At 40.4% G+C, this 24,193-nt stretch overlaps 1 protein-coding gene across 3 annotated transcripts in view; it reads left to right on the forward strand.

The window, feature by feature from the left end:
* The window catches only part of LOC134343925 (urea transporter 2-like), an 82,265-nt gene that overhangs the window by 15,375 nt on the left and 42,697 nt on the right, over positions 1-24,193 (forward strand). For 2 of the 3 annotated variants that reach the window (XM_063042864.1, XM_063042865.1), the window contains 3 exons: positions 3,443-3,584; positions 14,626-14,815; positions 18,564-18,692. In XM_063042864.1, the coding sequence (XP_062898934.1) occupies positions 3,443-3,584; positions 14,626-14,815; positions 18,564-18,692 (461 nt within the window). Of the gene's footprint in view, positions 1-3,209; positions 3,290-3,442; positions 3,585-14,625; positions 14,816-18,563; positions 18,693-24,193 lie in introns of those variants that run through there. The other variant, XM_063042866.1, reaches the window with a different exon arrangement.

Here is a 24,193-nt window from a genome sequence, read left to right on the forward strand (position 1 = left end):
CTGAATGGTGGTAAGGGAGGAAGTGTAAGGGCATGTGTAGCACTTGTTCCGCTTACACGGATAAGTGCCAGGAGGGAGATCAGTGGGGAGGGATGAGGAGGACGAATGGACAAGGGAGTTGCATAGGGAGTGATCCCTGCGGAATGCAGGGGGGGGGGAGGGAAAGATGTGCTTAGTGGTGGAATCCCGTTGGAGGTGGCGGAAGTTACCAAATGCAGAGTGTTCCGTTACACAAACTTCTGTCACCTGCCCAGTAAAGAAAAGGAAAGTAAAATGAGGAGGAGACTGATTTTTAAAAGAACATCTGAACAGAATTTAAGTGCTTCTATTGGTATGTAATAAGGAAAGGAGAATGCAACTTATCATATGTCAAGTTCTTGTCTGAGCCATGTTATTTTGCTTGGAAAGGAACTGACATTATTTCATTAATATTGGGTAAAAGTTCTGAAACGCTATCCAAAAACTTATTTTTATTTATTAATTTATGGGATGCAAGCATTGCCAGCCAAGCCATTTATTGCCCATCCCTAGTTGCCCTTGAGAAGGTGGCGATGAGCTGCCTTCTTCAACTGCTGCAGTCCCTGAGGTGTGGTACCCCCACAGTGCTGTTAGGGATGGAATTCCATGATTTTGACCCAGCAACAATGAAGGACTGGTGATATGTTTCCAAGTCAGGATGGTGAGTGACCAGGAAGAGGATTTCCAAGTGATGGTGTTCCCACATATCTGCTGTTCTTGTCCTTCTAGACGGTACTGGTCACGGGTCTGGAAGGTGCTGCTTTAGGAACTTTGGTGTGTTGTTGCAGTGCATCTTGTAGATAGTACACACTGTTGCAACGGTTCGTCGATGGTGGAAGGATTGGAGGCTTGTGGAAGGGTTACCAATCAAGTGGGCTGCCTTTGTACTGGATGGTGTCAAGTTTCTTGACTGTTGATGGAGCTGCACTCATACAAGCAAGTGGCAAGTATTCCATTACACTCCTGACCTGAGCCTTGTGGATGGTGGACAGGCTTTGGGAAGTCAGGAGGTGAGTTACACACCGCAGGATTCCTAGCCTTTGACCTGCTCAGGTAGCCATGGTGTTTATATGGCTAGACTAGTTCAGTTTCCTGTCAATGGTAACCTCCAGAATGTTGATACTAGGAGATTCAGTGATGACTGAATGTCAAGGGATGATGGTTAGAGCCTCTCTTGTTGGTGATGGTCAATACCTGGCACTTGCGTGGCTCAAATGTTACTTTCCACTTGTCAGCCCAAGCCTGGATATTGTCCAGGCCCTGCTGCATTTGGGTATGAACTGCTTCACTATCTGAGGAGTCACGAACGGTGCAGAACATCGTGCAGTCATCTGCAAACATCCCCACTTCTGACCTTATGACAGAAGAAAGGTTATTGATGAAGCAGCTGAAGATGGTTGGTCCTAGGACACTTCCCTGAGAAACTCCTGCAGTGATGTCCTGAGGATGAAATGATTGACCTCCAGCCACCACAACCATCTTCCTTTGTGTCAGGTATGATTCCAACTAGTGGAGGGTTTTCCCCCTAATTCCCATTGACTCCATTTTAGCTAGGGCACCTTGATGCCATACTCAGTCAAATGCTGCCTTGATGTTGGGGGCTATCACTCTCACCTCACCTCACCTCTGGTATTTAGCTCTTTGGTCCATGTTTGAACCAGGGAGGTGATGAGTTCAGGAGCTGAGTGGCCTTGATGGAACCCAGACTGGGCATCCATAAGCAGGTTATTGCCAAGCAGTTGCTGCATGATAGCACTGTTGATGACCCTTTCCATTACTTTGCTGATGGTTGGGAGTAGGTTGATAGAACGGTAATTGGCTGGGTGGACTTGTCCTGTTTCTTGTGTACAGAACATAACTGGGCAATTTTCCACACTGCCGGGTAGATGCCGGTGTTGTAGCTGTACTGGGACAGCTTGGCTAGTGGCACAAGTCTTCAGGACTATTGCCGGGATTTTGTCTGGCCCATAGCTTCAACAGTATCCAGTGCTTTCAGCCATTTCTTGATATCACGTGGAGTGAATTGGATTGGCTGTATACTGAGATCTGGGATGCTGGGGACTTCTGGAGGAGGCTGAGCTGAATCACCTATTCGCATTTCTGACTGAAGGTTGTTGCAACAGGTGCCGACACAGCTTCTACAAACAGAAGGACTGCACTGGTTCCAAGTCAGATCATGACCTCTTTCTCAAAAATCAATTCGGGATAGTTCAATAAAACCTGGCCTTGACAGTGATATCTGCATCCCGTGAATGAACAATACTGAAAATGAAGCAATTGTACATGGTTAAACAGCAGACTTTTCCCTGTGAAAGTACAACAGAGGTTTTGCATCGATTGGTCTCCAGTAAATTCTATCATGCTATTGTTAGTAAATTGCAGAGATTCTCACTTCCTCTGGCACAATTGTGCTAAAGCATTGACCAAATTTGAATCCATCTGGATCCTACCTATCCAAAACCCACACCAAACATATGATCAAATAATCCAAATTGAGGACTGTCTTTTTGTCACTGGTGCTAAACTGGAAGTCTGTCTTTCTTCTCAAATTGATGTAAACAACTCGAAGAGCAGATGAGTTGCCCTAACTAGCATTTATCCCTCAGCTACAACCTTTAAAACATATTAATAGACAGACCATTTTATTTTGTTCTTAAATTAGCCTTTGGTGAAATTAGAGGCAAAATAGAATAATCTATTTTGTACCTTTATTCAAAGCACATATTGCTTCCAGTGTTTTGAAGTCGATTGCTGTTTTTACTTATAGTGTATTATGATACTTACTCTTCAAAAATTCCATTAGCTGCAAGCATCCTGAGCACAAAAGTGTTGCTGAATAAATGTAAGTTCTTTCTGTGTGTTAGAAACTTGAATTGCTGCTAAGGTGATGACTTGAGTCTGCTAAGGTATGTTAGTTGAATTGATAAGGTGAAGGTTTCTGACATCATAACAGAGGCTTGGAATTATTTAGTTTACTCCTGGAGTAAAGCCATTTCAAGCTATCGTAACTTTCCATGTGCCAAATTATGAATTTCTGTAAACTTTTCATAAGTAATTTATTAATCGATAAGAAAGTGAAATATTTCATCATATATGCAAAATACCCCAGGCAGTGCAATTACATGCTCATTAAACAACATTGCAAACTTGATAGCAATCTGCTTTTAGATTTTACACTGTGTACTTCTGCCGCATAAAAGCATTAGATCCTTCCCTGGAGTTTAGCATTGAAGGCAAAAAAAGCTTGAGTATTTGAATTGAAATTCTACAGGTAAGTACGGCTTTGTATCTAAGATATATTTTCACATCAATTCACAGCTTCATTTTAACTGAGATTTATTTCAATGCACTTGTTTTGTACAAAATAGTAGATATGTAAATTCTGAACAGATATGGTTACCAGATATTCTTTTGATATTATGAGGAACAAAATCCATTCATGGAGCAAAAGAAAACAATTGTTGTGGAGTTACCAATCGTGCAGCAAAATAGCACTAAAGGTGTCTTTTTGAAAGGAGTAGACTATCTGTCTGGCGATATGAAAGAATTTGGTTCCTGGATCAAAGGTAAGTGAATATTGACATTCTATTCTCATTATGACGTGTCAATATTGCAAGAAAATATGTTTTAAATGAACAGCTTGTGAAAGAAGGCAGAGATTTATTTCGGAGATAAATGGAAATCACATTAATATATCTACATTTGGGTACCATAGATGTAAAAAAGAACTTTGCCAATAAACATAGCCAAAATAGCTGTACATTTTTCTGATTAGTAGCAGGGAAAATTGTTTCAGGGGTTATTGAATGCTGCGATAATTTCTAGACTGCTGAAATTTGGTATTGTCAGGCCAAGGACATGGTCAAAAATAAATGAAATAAAATGGAAGTCATATAAGTCCTGAGCTTTCATTGGGAACGGGGATAATTTACAGAATATTTTATCAGAAGGTGAAATGATTTGGTCACAATTTTTAAAAAACGATTATAGACACAAGAATCTGCATCTAACAATTTCAGTCTCACCTCTCCTCTCACTTTTTTTACTAGCTATTGGCCTTCACAATGCTGATGCAGATTCTTGATCTAAAATGTGAACTACCCTGCAGATGCTGCTTGACCCTCTGAGTTCTTCCAGCCCTTTATCTTTTGCAGAAGATTAATGTACATCTTTATCTGCAAATTGCTTAAAAGAAGTAAATGGTAGTTTTTTTTCTTGATGCATTTCTTGTAGTATGTTCTTTGGTAAAACATTTCCTGGTCTTCCACTTCAATGCAAGTTTGTATTTATACAGCATCATTAACAAAGGAAGATTTCCTAATAAACTTAACAAGGACACGATAAAACAAATATTAACAGAGGTAACAGTCTGATTAAAGAGGGATTTTTTTTTGAGAAAGCCTGAAAGGAAAGAGATTTGGCATGAACTTTCAGATCAGAACATCTAAACCTCCAAAAGCACAGTCACTCAGAGTAGACAATGGAAATTATCATTAGAACAGACATAGCATCTCAAAGAATTAAAAGGCAGGATCTGATTACTGAGATAGGGAACAAATAATTCTGCAGAGATTTGAATAGAGTATGAGAATTTACGGTATAGAGTTTTAATGGGTCGAGCATTTAAACGACAGCAAAAGCAAGGCTGCTGAGTCTTTGTTATTTGGTGCTGGTCAGAGAACAAACACCAGAGTTTTGTCTGAACTGAGCTGTATGAGAAACAGAGAGTCAGGAGGTTATTGGAAAAACAAAGTCTGCAGATAACCCATTTCTCCTCCTAGTTTGGATGTGTGGAGCAAATCCAAATTGACTGCATATATCAATAATTGTTCCATTGGTCAACAACCCTGTGAAAAACGGTATCTCCATTTTAGATTAGAAGCATGTTTAACATAAATAGAAAATCGAAGATTCTGGAAAGTCAGTCAGACAGACAGCATTGGAGGAGATACAAGTAGCATTTTTTCCAGATGTGAATTCAATAACATAAAACACAAACTCTATATCTGCATCCACACTTACATTTCCAGCATTTTTAGTTGTTATTTTAGAGTTTCATTCTCTACAATTTCTTTGCACTTTGAATTTATTTTAACATAATACTGATGTAGCTTATGTTCCTATCCCTGGGTCATCCTTAACCTATTCAAACAAGCATTAAAATTATTTTTTTACTATTAATTTAATGAACTCTATCAAATATCCTCAACTTCCATAATTTTATTTGGTACTGTAATTACATTGTCAAAAAGATTTAAAGCTGTGAGCTATTCTAATTAAGTAGAAGAGTAACTTAATATTTGTCCTTCAAACAACATTACTAAAATTAAAATCTAGCCTTGACCAGTTTGCTGATGTTGGAATGCTGATTATCTAATCTATCCCCATATCTAAAGTCCCACAGTCCAGGTTATATCCTGGAACCTCCTTTTCAGTCTCTACAACACAACCATATCCTTCCTATAGTGTGTTGACTAAAAGTACTCCACGTATGGACTAACCAATGTTTTATCCAATTGCAACATAATACCTCAACTCTTATAAGACCATAAAATATAGGAGCAGAATTAGACCATTCGGCCCATTGAGTCTGTTCTGCCATTCTAACAGGGCTGATTTATTATCCCTCTCAACCCCATTCTTTTGCCTTCCCATCGTAACCTTGGCAGCCCTGACTAATCAAGAAACTATCACCCTCTACTTTAAATATACTCAATGACTTGGCCTCCAAGCTATCTGTGGCAATGAATTCCACAGTTTCACAACCCTCTGGCTAAAGAAAATCCTCCTCATCTCTGTTCCAGATGAAAGTCCCTCTATTCTGAGGCTGTGCCTTCTGGTCCTAGACTCACCCACTATAGAAAACATCCTCTCCACATCCACTCAATCTAAGCCTTTCAACATTCAATAGATTTCAATGACATCCCCTCTTATTCTTCTAAACTCCAGCAAGTACAGGCCCAGAGTCATCAAACGCTTCTCATACATTAACCCTTTCATTCCGAGTATCATTCTTGTGAACCTCATCTGGACCCTATCCAATGCCAGCACATAAGGGGCCCAAAATTGCTCACTGTACTCTAAATGCATTCTGACCAATGCTTTATAAAGCCTCAGCATCACAACCTTGCTCTTATATGCTAGTCTTCTCAAAATGAATGCCAAAATTGTATTTGCCTTCCTTACCATTGGTTCAACCTGCAAGTTAACCTTTAGGGAATCCTGCACAAGGACTCTCAAAACCCTTTGCACCACTGTATTTTGAGTTTTCTCCCTGTTTAGAAAATTAACTGTGTTTTTTATTCCTTCTACCAAAGTGCATGACCATACACTTCCCTACACCATATTCCACCTGCCACTTCTTTGCCCATTCTCCCAATCTGTCTAGGTCTTTCTGCAGACTTCCTGCTTCCTCAACACTACCTGCCCCTCTACCTATCTTTGTATTGTCTGTAAACCTAGCCACAAAGCCAATCAATTCCATCATCCAAATCGCTGACCTACAGTATATTGTGAAAAGAAGTGGTAACAATATTGACCCCTGCAGAACACCACTAGTCACCGGCAGCCATCCAGAATAGGCCTCCTTTATCTTTACTCTTTGTCTCCTGCCAGTCAGCTAATCTTTTATCCATGCCAGTATCTTTCCTGTAATTCCATGGGCTTTTATCTTGTTCAGCAGCCTCATGTGTAGCACCTTGTCAAAGGCCATCTGAGAATCCAAGTAAACAACATCCACTGACTCTCCTTTGTCTATCTTGCCTGTTATTTCCTCAATGAATTCCAACGGATTTGTTAGGCAGGATTTCCCCTCAAGGAAACCATGCTGTCTTTGGCCTATTTTGTCTCGTTCCTCCAAGTACCCCGAATCCTCGTCTAAAATAATGGACTTTAACATCTTCCCAACCACTGAAGTCAGGCTAACAGACCTGTAATTTCCTCTCTTCTGCCTCCCTCCTTTCTGAAAGAGTAGAGTGACATTTGCAATTCTCCAATCCTCCAGAATCCAGTGATTCTTGACAAATCATTATTAACTCCTCCATGGGGTGTAGTCCATCTGGTCCAGGTAACTTATCTAATTTCAGACCTTTCAGCTTCCCAAGCACCTTCTTCTTAGTAATTGCAACTACACTTACTTCTGCCCACTAATACCCTTGAATTTCAGACATACTGCTTGTGTCTTCCACAGTGAAGACTGACACAAAATAATTATTAAGTCTGTCTGCCATTCCTTTGTCCCCCAGTACTATCTCTCCAGCATCATTTTTCTGTGGTTCAACATCCATTCTCAACTCTCTTTTACTCTTTAAGTATCTGAAAAAATGTGCCCTCTTTAGTATTACTGGTTAGCTTACCTTCATATTTCATCTTTTCTCTTCTTGTGTTTTTTTTAGTTGCCTTCTGTTGGTTATTAAAAGCTTCCCGATAGTCTAGCTTCCCAACTAATTTTTGCTACTTATGCCCTCTCTTTTTGCAGTGCCTTCCGAATTGCCCCCAGAACCTCTAGCCACTGTTTTCTGCTGTCAGTCCTGCTAGTGTCCCATTCCAATCAACTTTGGCCAGCTCCTCTTTCATGCCTCTGCAGTTCCTTTTACTCCACTGTAAAGTAAATCATCTGACTTTAGCTTCTCCCTCTCAAACTGCAGGGTGAATTCTATCATATTATGATCACTGCCTCCTATGTGTTCCTTTACATTCTATGCCTTGACCTTCGAAGGCAAGCATGTTATATATCTTTTTCACCACCCTATCCAACTGTGTTGATTCTTTCAAAGAACTGTGGCCTTGAATGCCTCAGACTTTCTGTTAATCAACATTGCTTAGTGTCTTACCATTTGCTATGTACTATATGCCCTGTCTTGAAATTCAAAATACATCATTTTGCCCTCGAGGATTAAGTTCCATCTGTCAATGCTCTAACCAATTTTCCAACTGATCTGTATCCTACTTAGCTTTCGACAACCTTCCACGCTTTCCGTTAATACTAACATTTTGAGTCACATATAAACTTACTAATCATACCTTCTACATATAGTACGCGTCAAAGTCATTCATATATATCACAAACAGCAATATCCTTGCTTTTTTCAGAGATCCTCAGGTAGTTCTCATCTAGCCCTGGTAATTTATCCACCCTATTGTGATCATCTAACAGCTCCAATTTATTAATACTTACAGTATATGGGCTGAACAATCCACATATTCCTCCCAAAACTCATTATCCTTGTGTCCTTCTGCTTGGCGAATACAAAAAAAAGTATACCTTTGGGACCTCACCCGTATTCCTTGGCTCCACACAAAGGTTGCCCCTTTGGTACCTGAAGGAATCCACGGTTTCCGTAGCTACCCTCTTGGTCCTTGGTCTTAAAAAGTAAATTGGGATTCTCCTTAATCTTCCCTGCCAAGGATACTACATGACCTCTTTTTATTTGTCTTCCTGATTTACTTCTCAAGCACTCTTCTACACCCTCTATAATACTTAAGAGACACAAGAGACTGGAGGTGCTGTAAGCTGGAGCAAAAAACAAATGGCTAGAGGAACCCAAGTTCAACCTTCCCTTTGCCTGCAGCCTGACCTGTTAAGTTCCTCCAGCAGCTTGTTTTTGGCTGACGACTGCGGTTGTTTATGCCTGTCACAGGGTTCCTTTATTTTCCTGATCAATAACCTTCGTCATCCAGCACTCCCTAATCTTTTCGTCTTGCTTTTCACCCTTACTGGAACATGCTGGCCCTGAACTTCCACTAATTCTCTTTCAAACAGTTCCTGTTTAGAGTAGTACAGCATGAAATAGGCCCTTTAACCCAACGGGCCCATGCTGACCACGGCATCCTCCCTTAAAGAATCAGTTACCCCACTTCACCCATAACCTTCCAAGCCCCTCCTCCATGTACTTTTGTATTTCTTCTTAAATGCTGCAACGGTACCTGCCTTAAAAACCTCTTCTAAAATCTCACCCTAGGTACTCACTATCCTTTGTACAAAGAAGTTACCTCTCAGGTCTCTTTTTACTCGCTCTCTCTCTTATCTTGTATCTGTGCCCTCTAATTTTGGACTCCCCAACCCTCACCCATTCAGAAATCAATGCTACTTCACAAGTATGCCACCTGGCAAGCCAGACCTCTCTTTGTTAATTTACTTCTTTTGTTCCTTAAATACTTTTCCTTACTTAGAGAAGATCATATTCATTAGACATTGCATTGTGTCTTGGAAGAAGCCGCATGCTGATGTTCCCAGGAAGCACAAGCTTGGGATCCTCTCTAACTGTTGCTTCATTACCTGGTTGACCGACATGCTACAGGCACTTGTTTACTGCAAATAAAAACTAAGGTTTTAGAAAATCTAAATAATAAATGGAGGCAGCACCATGACATAACAGTTAGCATAATGCTTTGTCAGCACCAGTGATTTGAATTCAATTCCACCTCTGTCTGTAAAGTTATTTGTATGTTCTCCCTGTGACTACAGAGGTTTCCTCTGGATGCACTGGGTTCCTCCCACATTCCCAAAATATACCAGTTCAAAGGTCAAAGCTCAAAGTAAATTTCAAAGTACATATATGTCCCCATCTACAACCCTGAGATTAATTTTCTTGGGGGAACATTATAGAATCAATGAAAGACCACACCCAACAGGGCAGACAAACAACCAGTGTGCAAAAACAAATGATAAATAAGTAATATTTACTTATTTATCAAAAGCTTGAGATGAAGAGTCCTGCCAAAGGGTCTCTGCCCGAAACATCAACTGTACTTCTTTCCATAGATGCTGCCTGGCCTGCTGAGTTCCTCAAGCATTTTGTGCTTGTTGCTTGGATTGTGAGAACAGTTCACTGATGGATCAAGTGAAGTTGTGTGGTTTATCCCCACTGTTTCAAAAGCCCAGTGGTGGAGGAGTAATAACTGTTCCTGAACCGGGTGCTGTGGCTCCTGAGGCTCCTGTACCTTCTTCCTGATGGCAGCTGTGAGAGGAGAGCATGTCTGTGGTGGGGGAGGGGGGTGTCCCAGTGATGGACTCAGCTTTCCTGCGACAGTGTTCAGTGTAGATGTGCTCAATGGAGGCAACGGCTTTACCCATGAGGGATTGAATCGTATCCACTACTTTTGTAGGAATTTTTGTTCGAGGGCATTGGTGTTCCCATACCAGGCTGTGATGCAGCCAGTCAATATACTCTCCACCACACATAGAATGGTTGGTAACACGGGTGTATTTGGGCAGTGGGGGCTTGTTGAGTTGGAAGGGCCTGTTACCATGATGTATCTCTAAATAAAAATATTAAATATAAATTAAATAAATAAATGTTGGAAATTAAATCATCCACGCTCAGTAAACACTAAACTCAACATTGTGTAGCTTTTCCATAGGAGTGTGTTGAATGGGGAAGGCTATCACACTTTCTGGTTCATCTCTTGCCGTCCTGGTGGATAAGACGGAGACAGTGTGTTGTCATCTGGATGCCGGCACCAATGAATATCAAAGTTAATGCTTAAGTTGCACTCAACGCCAATGTCAACAGTAAAGCGTCAGGCCATGGGTGCAGTGTGAAAGAGAGTTAATGGCTCACAAGTCAGTAAAAACATAACCTAGTTAGTTTATCTCAGCAGACTTAACTGGAAAATTGTAGGTCTTTCTGGGTGCATGTGTAAGTGGGTGGATGGGAGAGGTGGAAACGGGGCTTGTCTTGCCAGTGTTGTTTCTGCTGCCTGTATTGTCCTGTGGAACATATTTGGCATTCTACGTTGGCGATGCAATGTGAGGCGACACTTGCGAGCCGTCCCCACGCATCCCTGGTGCGCTGCTTGTTAACACCAGTGACGCATTTCACTATCCGTCTTGATCTATATGTGATGAATAAACTTGGTTCCGAACCTAAAGGAAAGGATTGATGAATTGAGATGCAGCAGCAGGTGTGTGGAGGAATCTTACAGAATACAATAATTAGATAAACTCCAACAGGATAGGAAAAAGAAACGAGAGAAAATCTGCAGATGCTGGAAATCCAGGAAACACACACAAAATGCTGGAGGAACTCAGCAGGCCAGGCAGCATCTATGGAAAAGAGTAAACAGTCGACATTTCAGGCCAAGACCCTTTATCAGGACTGAAGAAAAAAAGATGAGGTCAGAGTAAGAAAGTGGAGGAAGGGGTGGAAGAAGTGCAAGTTAGTAGGTGAGAGGTGAAACTGGGAGTGGGAGAGGGGTGAAGTAAAGAGCTGGGAAGCTGATAGGTGAAAGAGATAAAGAGCTGGAGAAGGGGGAATCTGATAGGAGAGGACAGAAGACCATGGAGCACCAGAGGGGGGTGATGGGCAGGTAAGGAGATGAGATGAGAGAGGGACATGCGAAGGGGAATGGTGAAGCGGGAGGAAATTACCAAAGCTCAAGAAATCAACATCAGGTTGGAGGCTCCAGACAGAATATAGGTGTTGTTCCTCCAACCTGAATGTGGCCTCATCACAACCATGGCCATGGATTGACATATCTGAATGGGAATGGGAAGTGGAATTAAAATGGGTGGCCACTGCGAGATCCCACTTCTTCTGTCAGACGAAGCATAGGTGCTTGGCAAACCTCTTTCGCAATCTACATCAGATCTCACCGACTTACGGGAGGCCACACCGGACACAGTAGGTGACCCCAACTGACTCACAGGTGAAGTGTTGCCTCATTTGGAAGGTGAGATACCCTGAATGGTAGTGAGGGAGGTGGTGTAGGGGCAGGTGTAGCACTTGTTTCACTTGCAAGGATAAGTGCCAGAAGGGAGATCAGTGGGGAGGAATGATTGGAGAAGAGAGTTGCATAGGGAGTGGGGGGGGGGAGAGGAAAAGATGTGCACGCTGATGGGGTCCTGTTGGAGATGGCGGACGTTATGGAGAATTATATGCTGGATGCGGAGGCTGGTTGTGAGGACACAAGGAACCCTATTCCAGGTTAATGGGGTGACGGTAGACTTGCACAAAATGGAAGATATGTGGGTGAGGGCTGCGTTGATGGTGGAGGAAGGAAAGCCCCTTTCTTTGAAAAAGGAGGACATCTCATTAGTTCTGGAATGAAAAGCCTCATGTTGAGCGCAGATGCTACAGAGACGGAGGAATTGAGAGAAAGGGATGGCATTTTTACAAGTGACAGAGAGGGAAGAGGTATATCCTGTCCTCACTGACCAAACCACCAGCCTCCACATGCAGCCATCTACAACAGGACCCTACCACCAACCACATCTTTCCACTTTCCACAGAGATCGCTCCCTACACGATTCCCTTGTCCATTCGCCCCTCCCCTCTGATCTCCCTCCTGGTACTTTTCCTTGCAAGCAGAACAAGTGCCACACCTGCCCCTACACCTCCTCCCTCAGTACCATTCAGGGCCCCAAACAGTCCTTCAAGATGATGCGACATTTCACCTGTCAGTCTGTTGTGGGCATATACTGTGTCTGGTGATCCTAGTGCGACCTCCTGTTATTCGGTGAGACCCAACGTAGATTGGGAGACCACTTTGCCAAGCACCTACCCTCCATCTGCCAGAAATAGCTGGATCTCCTATTTTAATTCTACTTCCCATTCCCATTCTGACATGCCAGTCCATGGCCTCTCTACTGCCATGACGAGGCCGCACGCAGACTGGAGAAGCAACACCTTGTATTCTGTCGAAGTAACCTCCGACCTGATAGCATGAGTAGCAATTTCTCCAACTTCTGGTAATAGCACCCCGCCTCACCCTGTCCTTCACCATTCCCCATCCCCTTTTCCTTCGCTCACCTGACCTCCTTACCTTCCCATCACCTCCCTCTGGTACTCCTCCCTGTTCCCTTTCTTTCATGGCCTCCTGTTCTCTCTTATCAAATACCCCCTTCTCCAGCCCTTTATCTCTTTCTCCCGGTTTCACCTGGCACCTACCACCCTGTACTTCTTTCTCCCCACTCCCCACCTTCTTAATCTGACTTCTCATCTTTTGTCTCCAGTCCTGAGGCAGGGTCTCGGCCCAATATGTCAACTGTTTACTCTTTTCCATAGATACCTGCCGGCCTGCCGAGTTCCTCCAGCATTTTGAGTGTATTAACAGGATAGAATATTTTGTGGATTCACAAAGTAATGCTGGTGATTACACAATATTTAATTCTATTCAGAACGGCTTATGGAATAAACTTGCCCATGTCAGCATTCCCCAAGACTTGGGAACAGTCACCTATTACCTGGTAAATGGTAAGTCAAATTTACACCAGGTAATAGCCAGTAACAACTCCAACAATAGAAAGTCAAACAGCCCTCTCGATGTTCAATAGCATTACTATCACCTGGACTCTACGTTCAATATTCTGGAGTCATGACTGACCAGAAATTCAATTGCACAACTCACATAATCTTGCGATTCCAGAACCAATTCAGATGCTGACTATCCTGTGGTGGATGCCAAAGGTTATTTTAAGAGTGATTAGTCAAAAATTATACAGTTTGCATTTTGAAAAGATATAGAAATATAAGATTGAATGTAAATTTGTTTGAGTTGTATATTCATGAATTTGGGTTGAAATGATTGACGTAGAGGGACGGGAAGATGGGAACTCTGAAATAAATGCGAATGCTGGAATAGCAGAACAGGCAGCGCCAATGAAGATGCAAAGAGTTAATGTTTCAGACTGAGAAGTAGGAACAGCTTGGCATGTTTCAAGTTACAGGGAAGGAGGAGGTTTGGGGAAAACAAGGAGAATTAATATAATGGGGATGAAAAAAAAGTGATGAAGGTTTGTTTATCATTAATGATCTGTGAGAAGGTGTCAGAGTTGTACAGCACAGAAATGGGCCTATTGGCCTGTCAGTTCCCTGACAACCTTTTTGCCCAACTACACTCATCCCATTTGTCCACATTAGATCCTTTTCCTTCTGCGCCTTGCCTATTGAAGTACCTGTCTAAATATCTCTTTAAAAATTGTAATTGTATCTGGCTCTACCATCTAAATTTTAAATAGAATGAAATTAATGAAGATAGCGAATGGAGGAGGTAAAACATTTTTAAAATACCATTCTGGAACTGTGGAAACCAATATTTTATGCAAAATAAGGGAAGTCTAATAAAAGAATAGGGGATGCTGGAAACGCACAGCTGGTCATGCAGCACATGCAGAAAAAGCAAAACAGAGAAGAATGTTTCAGTTCGACCGCATTTCATCAGAATGTACTAGTTCTGACACAAGCTGGAAATAACACAAGAAACTAAAAAGTTGGGTCTGTATTCCTGGTTATCTGAGAGGAAAGGGCAAGCACGAAAGCTGGAATTGTGGAAGTCAAATAATAAGTTCTGACCAGTGTAACACACAAAGTCAGTAGATGAGATCCTATTCAGCAATTTCTCCTAAAATGATTGCACTAAGTACGCAGTAGATTTAATACATTGAATGTAAGATACAGTAGTTCAATGAACATCAAACATCCATCAGAATTTCATTCAAAAAATCAGTGCAATTTTTTGAGTTACTATATAAAATACCTGTTGTAATAATGTTATTTTAGGCTTCAAATTACATTTGCATGGCAGCATCCAAAATCCACAGTTATAAGCCTGTTGTTCACAAAGTGATTTAATGGTCATATACTGTTTTCTCTGGCCATATTTCAGAGCAGAACATTATGTTTCAATTTATCGACTGGGTCATGCGTGGTGTTGCTCAGGTGATGTTTGCCAACAATCCTCTGAGTGGGCTTGTTATTTTAATTGGACTCATTGTGCAGAATCCATGGTGGGCACTGAATGGCTTCCTTGGGACAGTGTTCGCAACTTTGTCGGCACTTTTGCTCAATCATGACAGGTAAATGTATGTTGGTAACAAATATTTGATGCTCAAACTGGTCTCATAAAAATTATTGAAATGGTGTTGTGAAATTTTCCACTTATTGTACCATTTTGTATACGAGTTTAACGTAAGATTCTGTCATTGATTGCCAAGAAACTAGCTTACAAACCTCTAGATCCCTTTAGTAATTCTCTAAGCAGTAACTAGGACCTCAGGGCAGAAGGGAAAAAAAAGATTGAACAGAGCTGACAATTACTTGGAGATATGGACAAATTTAGGATAAAAGTGTGTATTCGGGAGGATACATTTTTGCTTTTGGAAAACCCAGTAGAGCAGGTTTCACCCATGTCCATCCAAATATATTGCCACAAACTGATTATCATTTGCTGTCTCCCATCCTGGCCACTGACAAACTTTCAGGCATATTAACGTTGAAACAACAGACAGGCAAGAAGAGGATGGAGTAATTATAGTTTAGAAGTTGAGAGAATGAAGTTTCAGTGGAAGACCAAAGATGAAAAATATGATCTCATACCAATATACAGTTCTTTTCTGACCTTGAGGTTAGATGTAAGTAATTGACGCAGTTTGTGCAAGGGTGCATTCTTTTGCCTTCAAAGTTCCTGCTGAAACATATTGCCAAGTGTAAAATTTGAAATGAACCAGAACTCTCAGGCAACATTTAAAGTGTTTTTATTGCTTTATTTTTTATCCATGTAAAATAGGTAACTTGGTAAATTTTGATTAATATGTCTTAAGTCTGACTTATTACAAAACATAAAGAACATAGAAGAGTATAACATAGTAACAGGCCATTCAGCCCAGAATATTGTGCCAAAACAGCTAAAAAGCAAATTTAAAAACAACCCAAACACTAATCCCTCCTACCTACAGCATGTCCATACCCCTCCAGCTTTCTTACACCTCTTAAAAACCTCCAATGTATTTCTCTCTACCACCATACCAGGCAGTGCATTCCAGGCATCCACAAATCTCTGAATAAAAAACTCACCCTCACATCCCCCCAAACCTACCCCTTTTCACCTCAGTGCACGCCTTCTGGTATTAGATATTTCAACATTTCAACCCTGGGAAACAGATATCCTCTGTCCACTCTATCTCTGCCTCTCATAATCTTGTAAACCTCTGTCAGATCTCCCCTCAGCCTCTGGAGCTCCAGATAAAACGATCCAAATTTATCCAGCCTCTCATGATAGCACATGCCTTCTAAATAAGGTAGCATCCAGGTAAACCTCTGCTGCACCCTCTCCAATGCCTCCACATCCTTCCTACAGTGGGGTGACCAGAAATGTATGCAATACTCCAGATGAGGCCAAAATCAGAGATTTATAAAGTTGCAACATAACTTCTTGACTTTTGAACTCAATGCCTTGACTAGTAAAAGCAAGCATTCCATAAGCCTCCTTAACCACCTCATCAACCCGTATAACTAATTTCAAGGAGTATGAGCTTGGATCCCAAAATCTCTCTGCTCAGCAACACTGTTAAAGATCTTGCCCTTACAGTGTATTGCCTCCTTGCATTTGCCCTCCAGGGGTGCAACACTTCACATTTATCTGGGTTAAACTCCATCTGCCATTTCTCTGCCCATATCTGCAACAGATCTATATTGTGCTCTATTCTTTGCCAGTCTTCTACAATACGCACAACTCCATCATTCTTGGTATCATCCGCAAACTTACTGACCCACCCATCTACATTTTCACCCAGATCATTTATATATATCACAAACAGCAGAGATCCCTGCAGAAACCACTAATTACAGACCTCCAGTTTGAATAAGTTCCTTCTACCACTACCCTTTGTCCTCTATGCACAAGCCATTTCTGAATCCCAACAGCCAATTCGCCGTGGATTCCATGCATCGTAATCTTCTGGATTAGCCTCTCATGAGGGACTTTGTCAGACACCTTACTAAAATCCATGCAGACAACTTCCACTGCCCTACTCCTATCCATCTCTGTCATCACATTGTCAAAAAAATTATCAAGTTGGTAAGGCACAACTTGTCACACATTAAAGCCAGGCTGACTCTCCCTAATCAGGCTAATGGTTTCCAAATGGTCATATATCCTATCCTTAAGAATTTTCTCCAGCAATTTCCCTACAACAGACGTGAGACTCACCGGCCTATAGTTCCCAGGATTTTCCTTTGTTCCCTTCTTAAATAGAGGTATAACATTAGCCACTCTCCAGTCCACCAGGACCTCGCCTGTGGCTAGAGAGCACATGAAGATACTGGTCAAGAGCCCAGCAATCTCGTCTTTTGCCTTCTTCAATAACCTGGGGTAAATCTTATCAGGTCCTGGGGGCATCCATCTTAATACTCATTAGGAGGCCCTAACATACTTATACAACTCAGTGCTGAACTTCTGGCCCTCCACATCCTCTCCCTTAGCAGTTGCTGAAGCGAAGTACTCAATAAGTACCTCACTCACATTCTCCACATCCAAGCAAATGTTCCCTCCTTTACACTTGAGTGGTCCCACCCTCTTCATAGTTATCTTCTTGCTCTTGATGTATGTATAGAATGCCTTGGGATTCACCTTAATCCTACTTGCCAAGGACTTTTCATGGCCCCTCCTGGTTTTCCTAATTCCCTCTTTAGTTCTTTTCTGGATTTTTATACTTCTCATGGATTTTGTTTGATCCTGACTTCTGAAGCTTTGCATAGTTTTCCATTTTTTCTTCACTAAATTCATCACCTCTTTAGACATCCACAATTTTCTTATCTTTCCATCCCTGTCTTTCCTTCTAACAGTAGCATACCTTTCCTGTATTCTGGAGAATTGATCTTTAAACATCCTTCACATGTCTGATGCGGACTTGCCAAAGAAATGGTGTTCCCAATTAATGCTTCTTAGTTCCTACCTAATGCCCTTGTAATTTGCCCTACTCCAATTTAAGGCTCCCCCCACCCCTCCAAGGACCATACCTATCCTTATCTATAGCTACACCAGGTCCAGTACAGGCCCTCCTCTTATTGGACTGTCCACATATTGATTTAAGAAACCTTCCAAATTAACAAATTCTGCCCCACCTAAACTCTTTGCACTAAGAGGATCGCAGTTTGTCTTAGGGAAGTTGAAGTGCCCCAAGACAACATCCCTATTAATTTTTACACATTTCTTTAATCTAATTACATATTTGTTCCCCAATGTCCCGGTTGCTATTAGAGGGTCTGTAGTACAATCCCATCAGTGTGATTGCACCCTTCCTATTCTTGAGTTCTACCCAAACTCTGTGTCTGACCTCTCCATTATGTCTTCTCTGACTGCAGCTGTGATGTGGGCTCTGAATAATGGTGTAACTAAACCACCTCTTTTACCTCCTCCTCTATCTTTTCTAAAACTTTGAAAATCTGGTACATTAATCACCTATTCCTCTTTTATATTTCTCTGTCAATCTATTATCTGTGATCTGTGAAAAAGTCAATTTTAAATTGTGGAAAATTGATTTTACAAATTATGCAGTCCTATTTCCCAGTTAGTTTGGGCGACAATAGTAGACACCTTTGTAAATTTTCTTAAGGGTTGTGGAAGCTCTGTTACAATGAAACTACTTAATGATTAAAATTCCACAACTTTTTCCATTAGCTGCACCAATAAATTTTGTTTAAAATGACAGAAAAATTGGTCAGGAACTCCAGATTGCCACTTAACAATTTCAAATCAAACCAGTTTTAATATTTTAAAATTTGTTTATTTCAAAATTAACTGTTTCATGACTTTGAACTTTTCAGGTCCATGATTGCAGCAGGGCTTTCTGGGTACAATGGCATATTGGTTGGTACTCTACTGGCTGTATTTTCTGACAAAGGAGATTGGTATTGGGTGTTGTTGCTGGCTGTGATCCTCATGTCAATGTTCTGGTACGTTAAAAATGTTTAAAATCACAGAAGATCACATTAGAAACTGATGATTGGATTCTTACTTGAGTGAAGTTATATATTTACAGTAAATGTAGACTGCCTCCAATTTCTTTGACATAGATAAAAATGTTCAAACTGAAGGACTCAGTAGCCACCGATAACATAGCAATCTTTTAGTCCTCGTTTAGAGCCAATGAATAATTAGAACTGAAAAAGAAGTTTCTAGTACACCAATCTGTCCCCTTTACACCTTAAATGGGAACCACACTCTGAGGTTCAACTAGAATCCGCAATGGGTTTCAGTGGTGGATGTGGTCTGATGTATCATGTCATGAAATAAGGTAGATAAAGAAATGCCTAAAACCGTTAATATCACCAAAAGAGCTTCCATAGGTTAATTAATTGTTAAAGTCATCTCTTAAAACTGACATCAAATACTTGTTGCTTTGAGGTATGTTTAGAACTTCTATTTGAAGAAGCAATAGAACACAAAGGCCAAATATAGCAATGCTGAATCAGAGACTTGGAGGCAAATACATTTTTCATCTGTTCTCTCCCATTCAGAAAATACCCATAAAAGGTCAGCAGAAAGTGTAAAGGAAAATTAATGATTTTGATTAGTAATGGAAAAATCTATCTAATTTGCACAGGTGTTCCACACAGAAACTGCAGAATAACTCCTATCATTTGGCATAATTGGGCCTTTGTTGGTTTGATACTGGCAGATTTTGTGGACAACTCAACACATTCCAAATTAATATTTTTAAACGTTAGACAGTGGTGCGCATGTGCTATAGATCTGCATATGTGTATAAAATAAGTTTAAAGAGAACCTTTTTGAACAAGTACCATTTTAAGCATTCATTGTACAGTGTACTCACAGCCATCTGGGGAGTGAGCACACCTTGCCCAAAGAATATCAATGGACATCACACTCTTGTTTTCTATGAAAAGACATCTTAATAAATTCCCAAAATACATGTTATTTCCTTCCCCTTTTTTACAAATTTACACAGACATTCAATAGTTTAAGGCTAAAAGCTATTCATGTAAAATATTGCAAAATTAATTCTACTGACTACAATCATAATCACAAGACATCTTACAAATGCTGTAAATCTAGAGTAACACATACAAAATGCTGGAGGAACTCCGCAGGTCAGAGAGCGTCTATGGAAAGGAGTAAACAGTCGATGTCGATGTCTCAGCCCAAAATGTCAACTGGTTATTCCTTCCCATAGGTGCTGCTTGATCTCCTCAGTTGCTCCAGCACTTTGTATGTGTTACTCTACAATCATAATCAGGTGAAGAGTCAAAATCTTCAAACGGGACATTGCTGCTAATTAGCCTACATCTGCACTACCTTAACGTATAAATGTAAATAAACTAAAAGACGTATCACACTTATTTCGTATAACACTTGAAATTAAATTCTAGCCATTAACCACCCTATTGCCTGATCTCAGAAATTATCTGAGGGCTTGTTCCAAAATTGAATTTTGTTGTGAGTCGAATCACGTGCAGAGAAATGACAAGTATTGATAGTTCATCCAAAATGTGCAGGTGAGGCTTGAAAAAAGTCATGGGTTTCTCTGATCACACTTACATAATATTAAATCTAAACCAAATACGGAGATCATGTTATTCCTATCTAATAAAATTAGAATGTTACAAGGTAATTGAGTAGGTTGCATGGTCGGCACAACATTGTGGGCCAAAAGGCCTGTAATGTGCTATAGATTTCTATGTAACTGCTGTTCTTTTTCTTACTTTTATTGGATATGGGCATTTATGTAAAGCCAACATTAGCTGTCCATCTGCAAATGCTCTTCAGATAACTCCTACAGTGCTGCCAGGCAGTACTAAGGAAGAAATAGAGAACTTGCAGGTCACGGTGTTTGCCGCACCTTCTACACTTAGATTTTAAGGCACTTATTTAGCCAAATAAATATAATATATGTATGGAAATTATTTTCCAGAAAGAAATTTTGTTCACAATTCAAGTAAATTAGATACTCCAGTGTACAGTGAACATAATATACTGAAAAACAAACTCGGTAAGAAAACCTAACTAGTTAGGCCTAATATCCTGTAGGCACTTTTAATGTCTGTCAGGGGCATAAGAGCATAAGTCTACCACAAAATTTGTATAACTGATTCTCCATGTTCATGTATAGTTCTTTGTAGAAGGATTAGAGATTAAAATTGCGACCCATTCCACAAAAATAGAACAGATGGTTGTAATTCTTTAGGAGACCTAAAATGAGGTAGATGTGAGTTCAAGCATCATGGGTGGATGAAGTGGCCTGGAAAGGTCTTGAGCTTTTGCTGACAGCCAGGACAAAATAACGTAGAATGGAATACCTGCTGACTAAAAGCAAGGAACATAAAACCAATTGAGATACAATCAAGTAGTAAATTAGTGGGGAATAATGTAATCATTCAACCTTTGTAAATGGCCTAACCACAAAAAAACTGCAGTTTAAAACTGGAGGGAGATTGTTGATAGAAACATTTGGATTTTTTTACATTTTAAAAAGGGTTCATTGAGAACTGGTTGGAACATTTAATGGAGATGAAAGTTAATCTATGGATATAAAGCTAACATATTCAAGTATCAGAGAAAGAGCAGGAGATATGATAGCAATCAGGCTCACCTCACAAGATTCACCAGAAATTGAGATTTATATAGAGTATTTGTGAGCAAAATAGCTTTTGTGTTTTTTTTGTTTTAAATTAATGATAATTAGAGTCTGGAAGAGAAAAGGAAAAAAGTGTAGCAGTGGTAAGGAAAATTTTTTAAATGAAATTGTTCAAACAATATAGTGATATCCAGAGAGGCCTGGATATTTAACATATTGTTTCAGTGAGGTGACAATCATGGTTGAATAGCTGGCACATTGAAAACAGGGAATTCTGAGTATAGTAATGCATCTTTAAGAAATGAATATGCTGTTCCCTTCATACCAGTGTCTGCATTTGTCTTGTCATGTGGTGTCTTTCAAGTGTAACATTTCATAGGCATTAAGCTTGCAGCATCACCTAGGAAGCACTACATGTGAAATATTTTTTCTGCTGCTTTGAAAATAAGCTACTGTACCTCTTGTTGTGTCTCAGTGCATAAAAGAATGCCTGACTAGTGTGAGGATTACAGCAGTGCTGTATCCAAGCATGCAGAGTTCAAAGTTCAAAGTTCAAAGTAAATTTATTATCAAAATACATATATGTCATCTGATACAACCCTGAGATTCATTTTTTGCGGGCATCCATAGTAAATACAAGAAACACAATAGAATCTGTGATGGTCTGCACCTAAGAGGACAGCCAACAACCGATGTGCAAAAGACAACAAGTTATGCAAAAACAAAATGGAAGGGAAAAAAGAAATAATAACAATAATAGATAAATAATCAATAAATATCAAGAATATGAGATGAAGAGTCCTTGAAAGTGAGTTCATAGACTGTGGGAACAGTTCAGTGCTGAGTGAGTGTAGTTGAGTGAGGTTATCCACTCTGGTTCAAGAGCCTGATAGTTGAGGGGTACTAACTATTCCTAAACCTGATGAATGTGGGTTCTGAGGCTCCTGTTACTCCTGTTACCTCCTCCTTGACAGCAGCAGTGAGAAGAGAGCATAGCCAAAATGGTGGGGTCCTTGATGATAGATGTTGCTTTCCTATAAACAGCACCCCATAAAGTATGCTCAATAGTAGTGAGGGCTTTACCCGTGACTTTCCAAGCCATATCCACTACTTTTTATAGGATGTTCCATTCAAGGGCATTAGTGTTTCCACATCAGGATGTGATTCAACCAGTCAATATACTCTCCAACAAATACCTATAGAAGCTTTTTAAAGTTTTAGATGTCATTCCAAATCTTCGCAAACTTCTAAAGAAGTAGAGGCACTGCCGTGCTTTCTCCATAATGGCATTTATGTGCCAAGCCCAGGACAGATGTTCCAAAGTGATAGCACCAAGGAATTCAAAGTTGCTAACCCTCTCCATCTCTGATTCTCCTGATGAGAACTGGCTTACAGGACTTAGATTTCCTCCTCTTGAAGTCAATAATCAGCCTGTTGGGCTTGCTGACACTGAGTGAGAGGTTATTGTTGTGGCACCCTCAGCCAGATTTTCAATCTCTCTCCGAAGTGACAGTCAAGCATTCAAGATCATTGTGGTTGGTCTTCCATCTTAACACCCACCTTTCCACACTATTCTATAATTCTTGATTCCATAATGTTCAAAGTCTATCAATTACTATCTTGATTTATTATTGAGTGTCCAAACCTTTCAAAGAAGTTTCCCCTCAGCTCAGCCCTAAACAAATCAAGTCCTTATTCTGAAATTGTGACCATCTAGCTCCAGATTCTATACAATGAGAAAATGCTCTGTCATGCTTTGCATATTTCTATGAGTTAATCTCTCATTCTCCTAACCATGATGCAAGGATGCAAGTAATGTCCAGTTTTCATGGCAATAGTTATGATAGCCGTCATCAGCAGCAGTCCACTGTGCCCCTAAATTTGAGCCACTACAACAAAGAAACACTGTCTTGCTAAACTCTGTGTGTGATCTATACACATGTTGTTGACATGAAACAGTAAAAGCCATGTTGCAATAGAGAAAAGGATGAATTGGTCCACTGGTGGGCTGAAACAATTCCACGGGTTGAACCAACCCAAAGGACTTGGCAGCAGGTTAGAAAGATTCAACTTTTCTACCCTGATGGTACACCTTTTGCATTAGGTGTGAAACAAGATGATTAAATATAAGAGAAGGAAGAAGATAGGAGGCATGTCTGCATATTCTAGCCTTCATGCGGTGATGGGGCCAGACATCACTGGAATGGCAGTTCCTAGACTGTGGCAAGTAAAGACACTGAAGATATTAAATAGAATTCTCTCAACAGACCAAATCAACTTCTCACATCCCAGTTGCCCTCAACCACACTCTCTTTGGATGTACCTAGAAGGTGCCAATGGTGTATGTATCACTTCCATTCCTTCTTTGCTTCAGATAACTGAGAAAGCCAAGTGGCCAGACAAGGTGAGAACAGCAAAAGTTTTCACTGGGATTTTGATGAGTTTAATCTAGGAGAGAACTACAGAGATCAAACTTGCATGTGCTTAGACACTAGTAACCTGTACCTGGAAAAGAGAGAAAAATTATCAGATGTTGCAAAGGACAACTGTAATAGATGTCATGAATGAGAACCCTACTGGAGCAGGCAACAGAACATAACTAATAGGACAATAAGGTGCCTGATTCCCAGAAAGCTTGCATTTGATATTAAATGGAGAAATCTTTTCAAAATTTCAGTCTGAAACAGAGCAAAGCAAAAGAGTGGTAGCTAGTTCAAAGAAATTAAATAAATATTCTATAACTGCCCTAATGAAGGAAGACATAGACATAGAAAGCTGAAAATTTAAAGAAAGTAGACCTCTCATGAGAATGAAGAACTTAAATAAATTAAAGAATGGTAGTAAATTTAATAAATGGTT

The sequence above is a fragment of the Mobula hypostoma genome, chromosome 3 (assembly GCF_963921235.1).
Source record: "Mobula hypostoma chromosome 3, sMobHyp1.1, whole genome shotgun sequence".
Lineage (NCBI taxonomy): Eukaryota > Metazoa > Chordata > Chondrichthyes > Myliobatiformes > Myliobatidae > Mobula > Mobula hypostoma.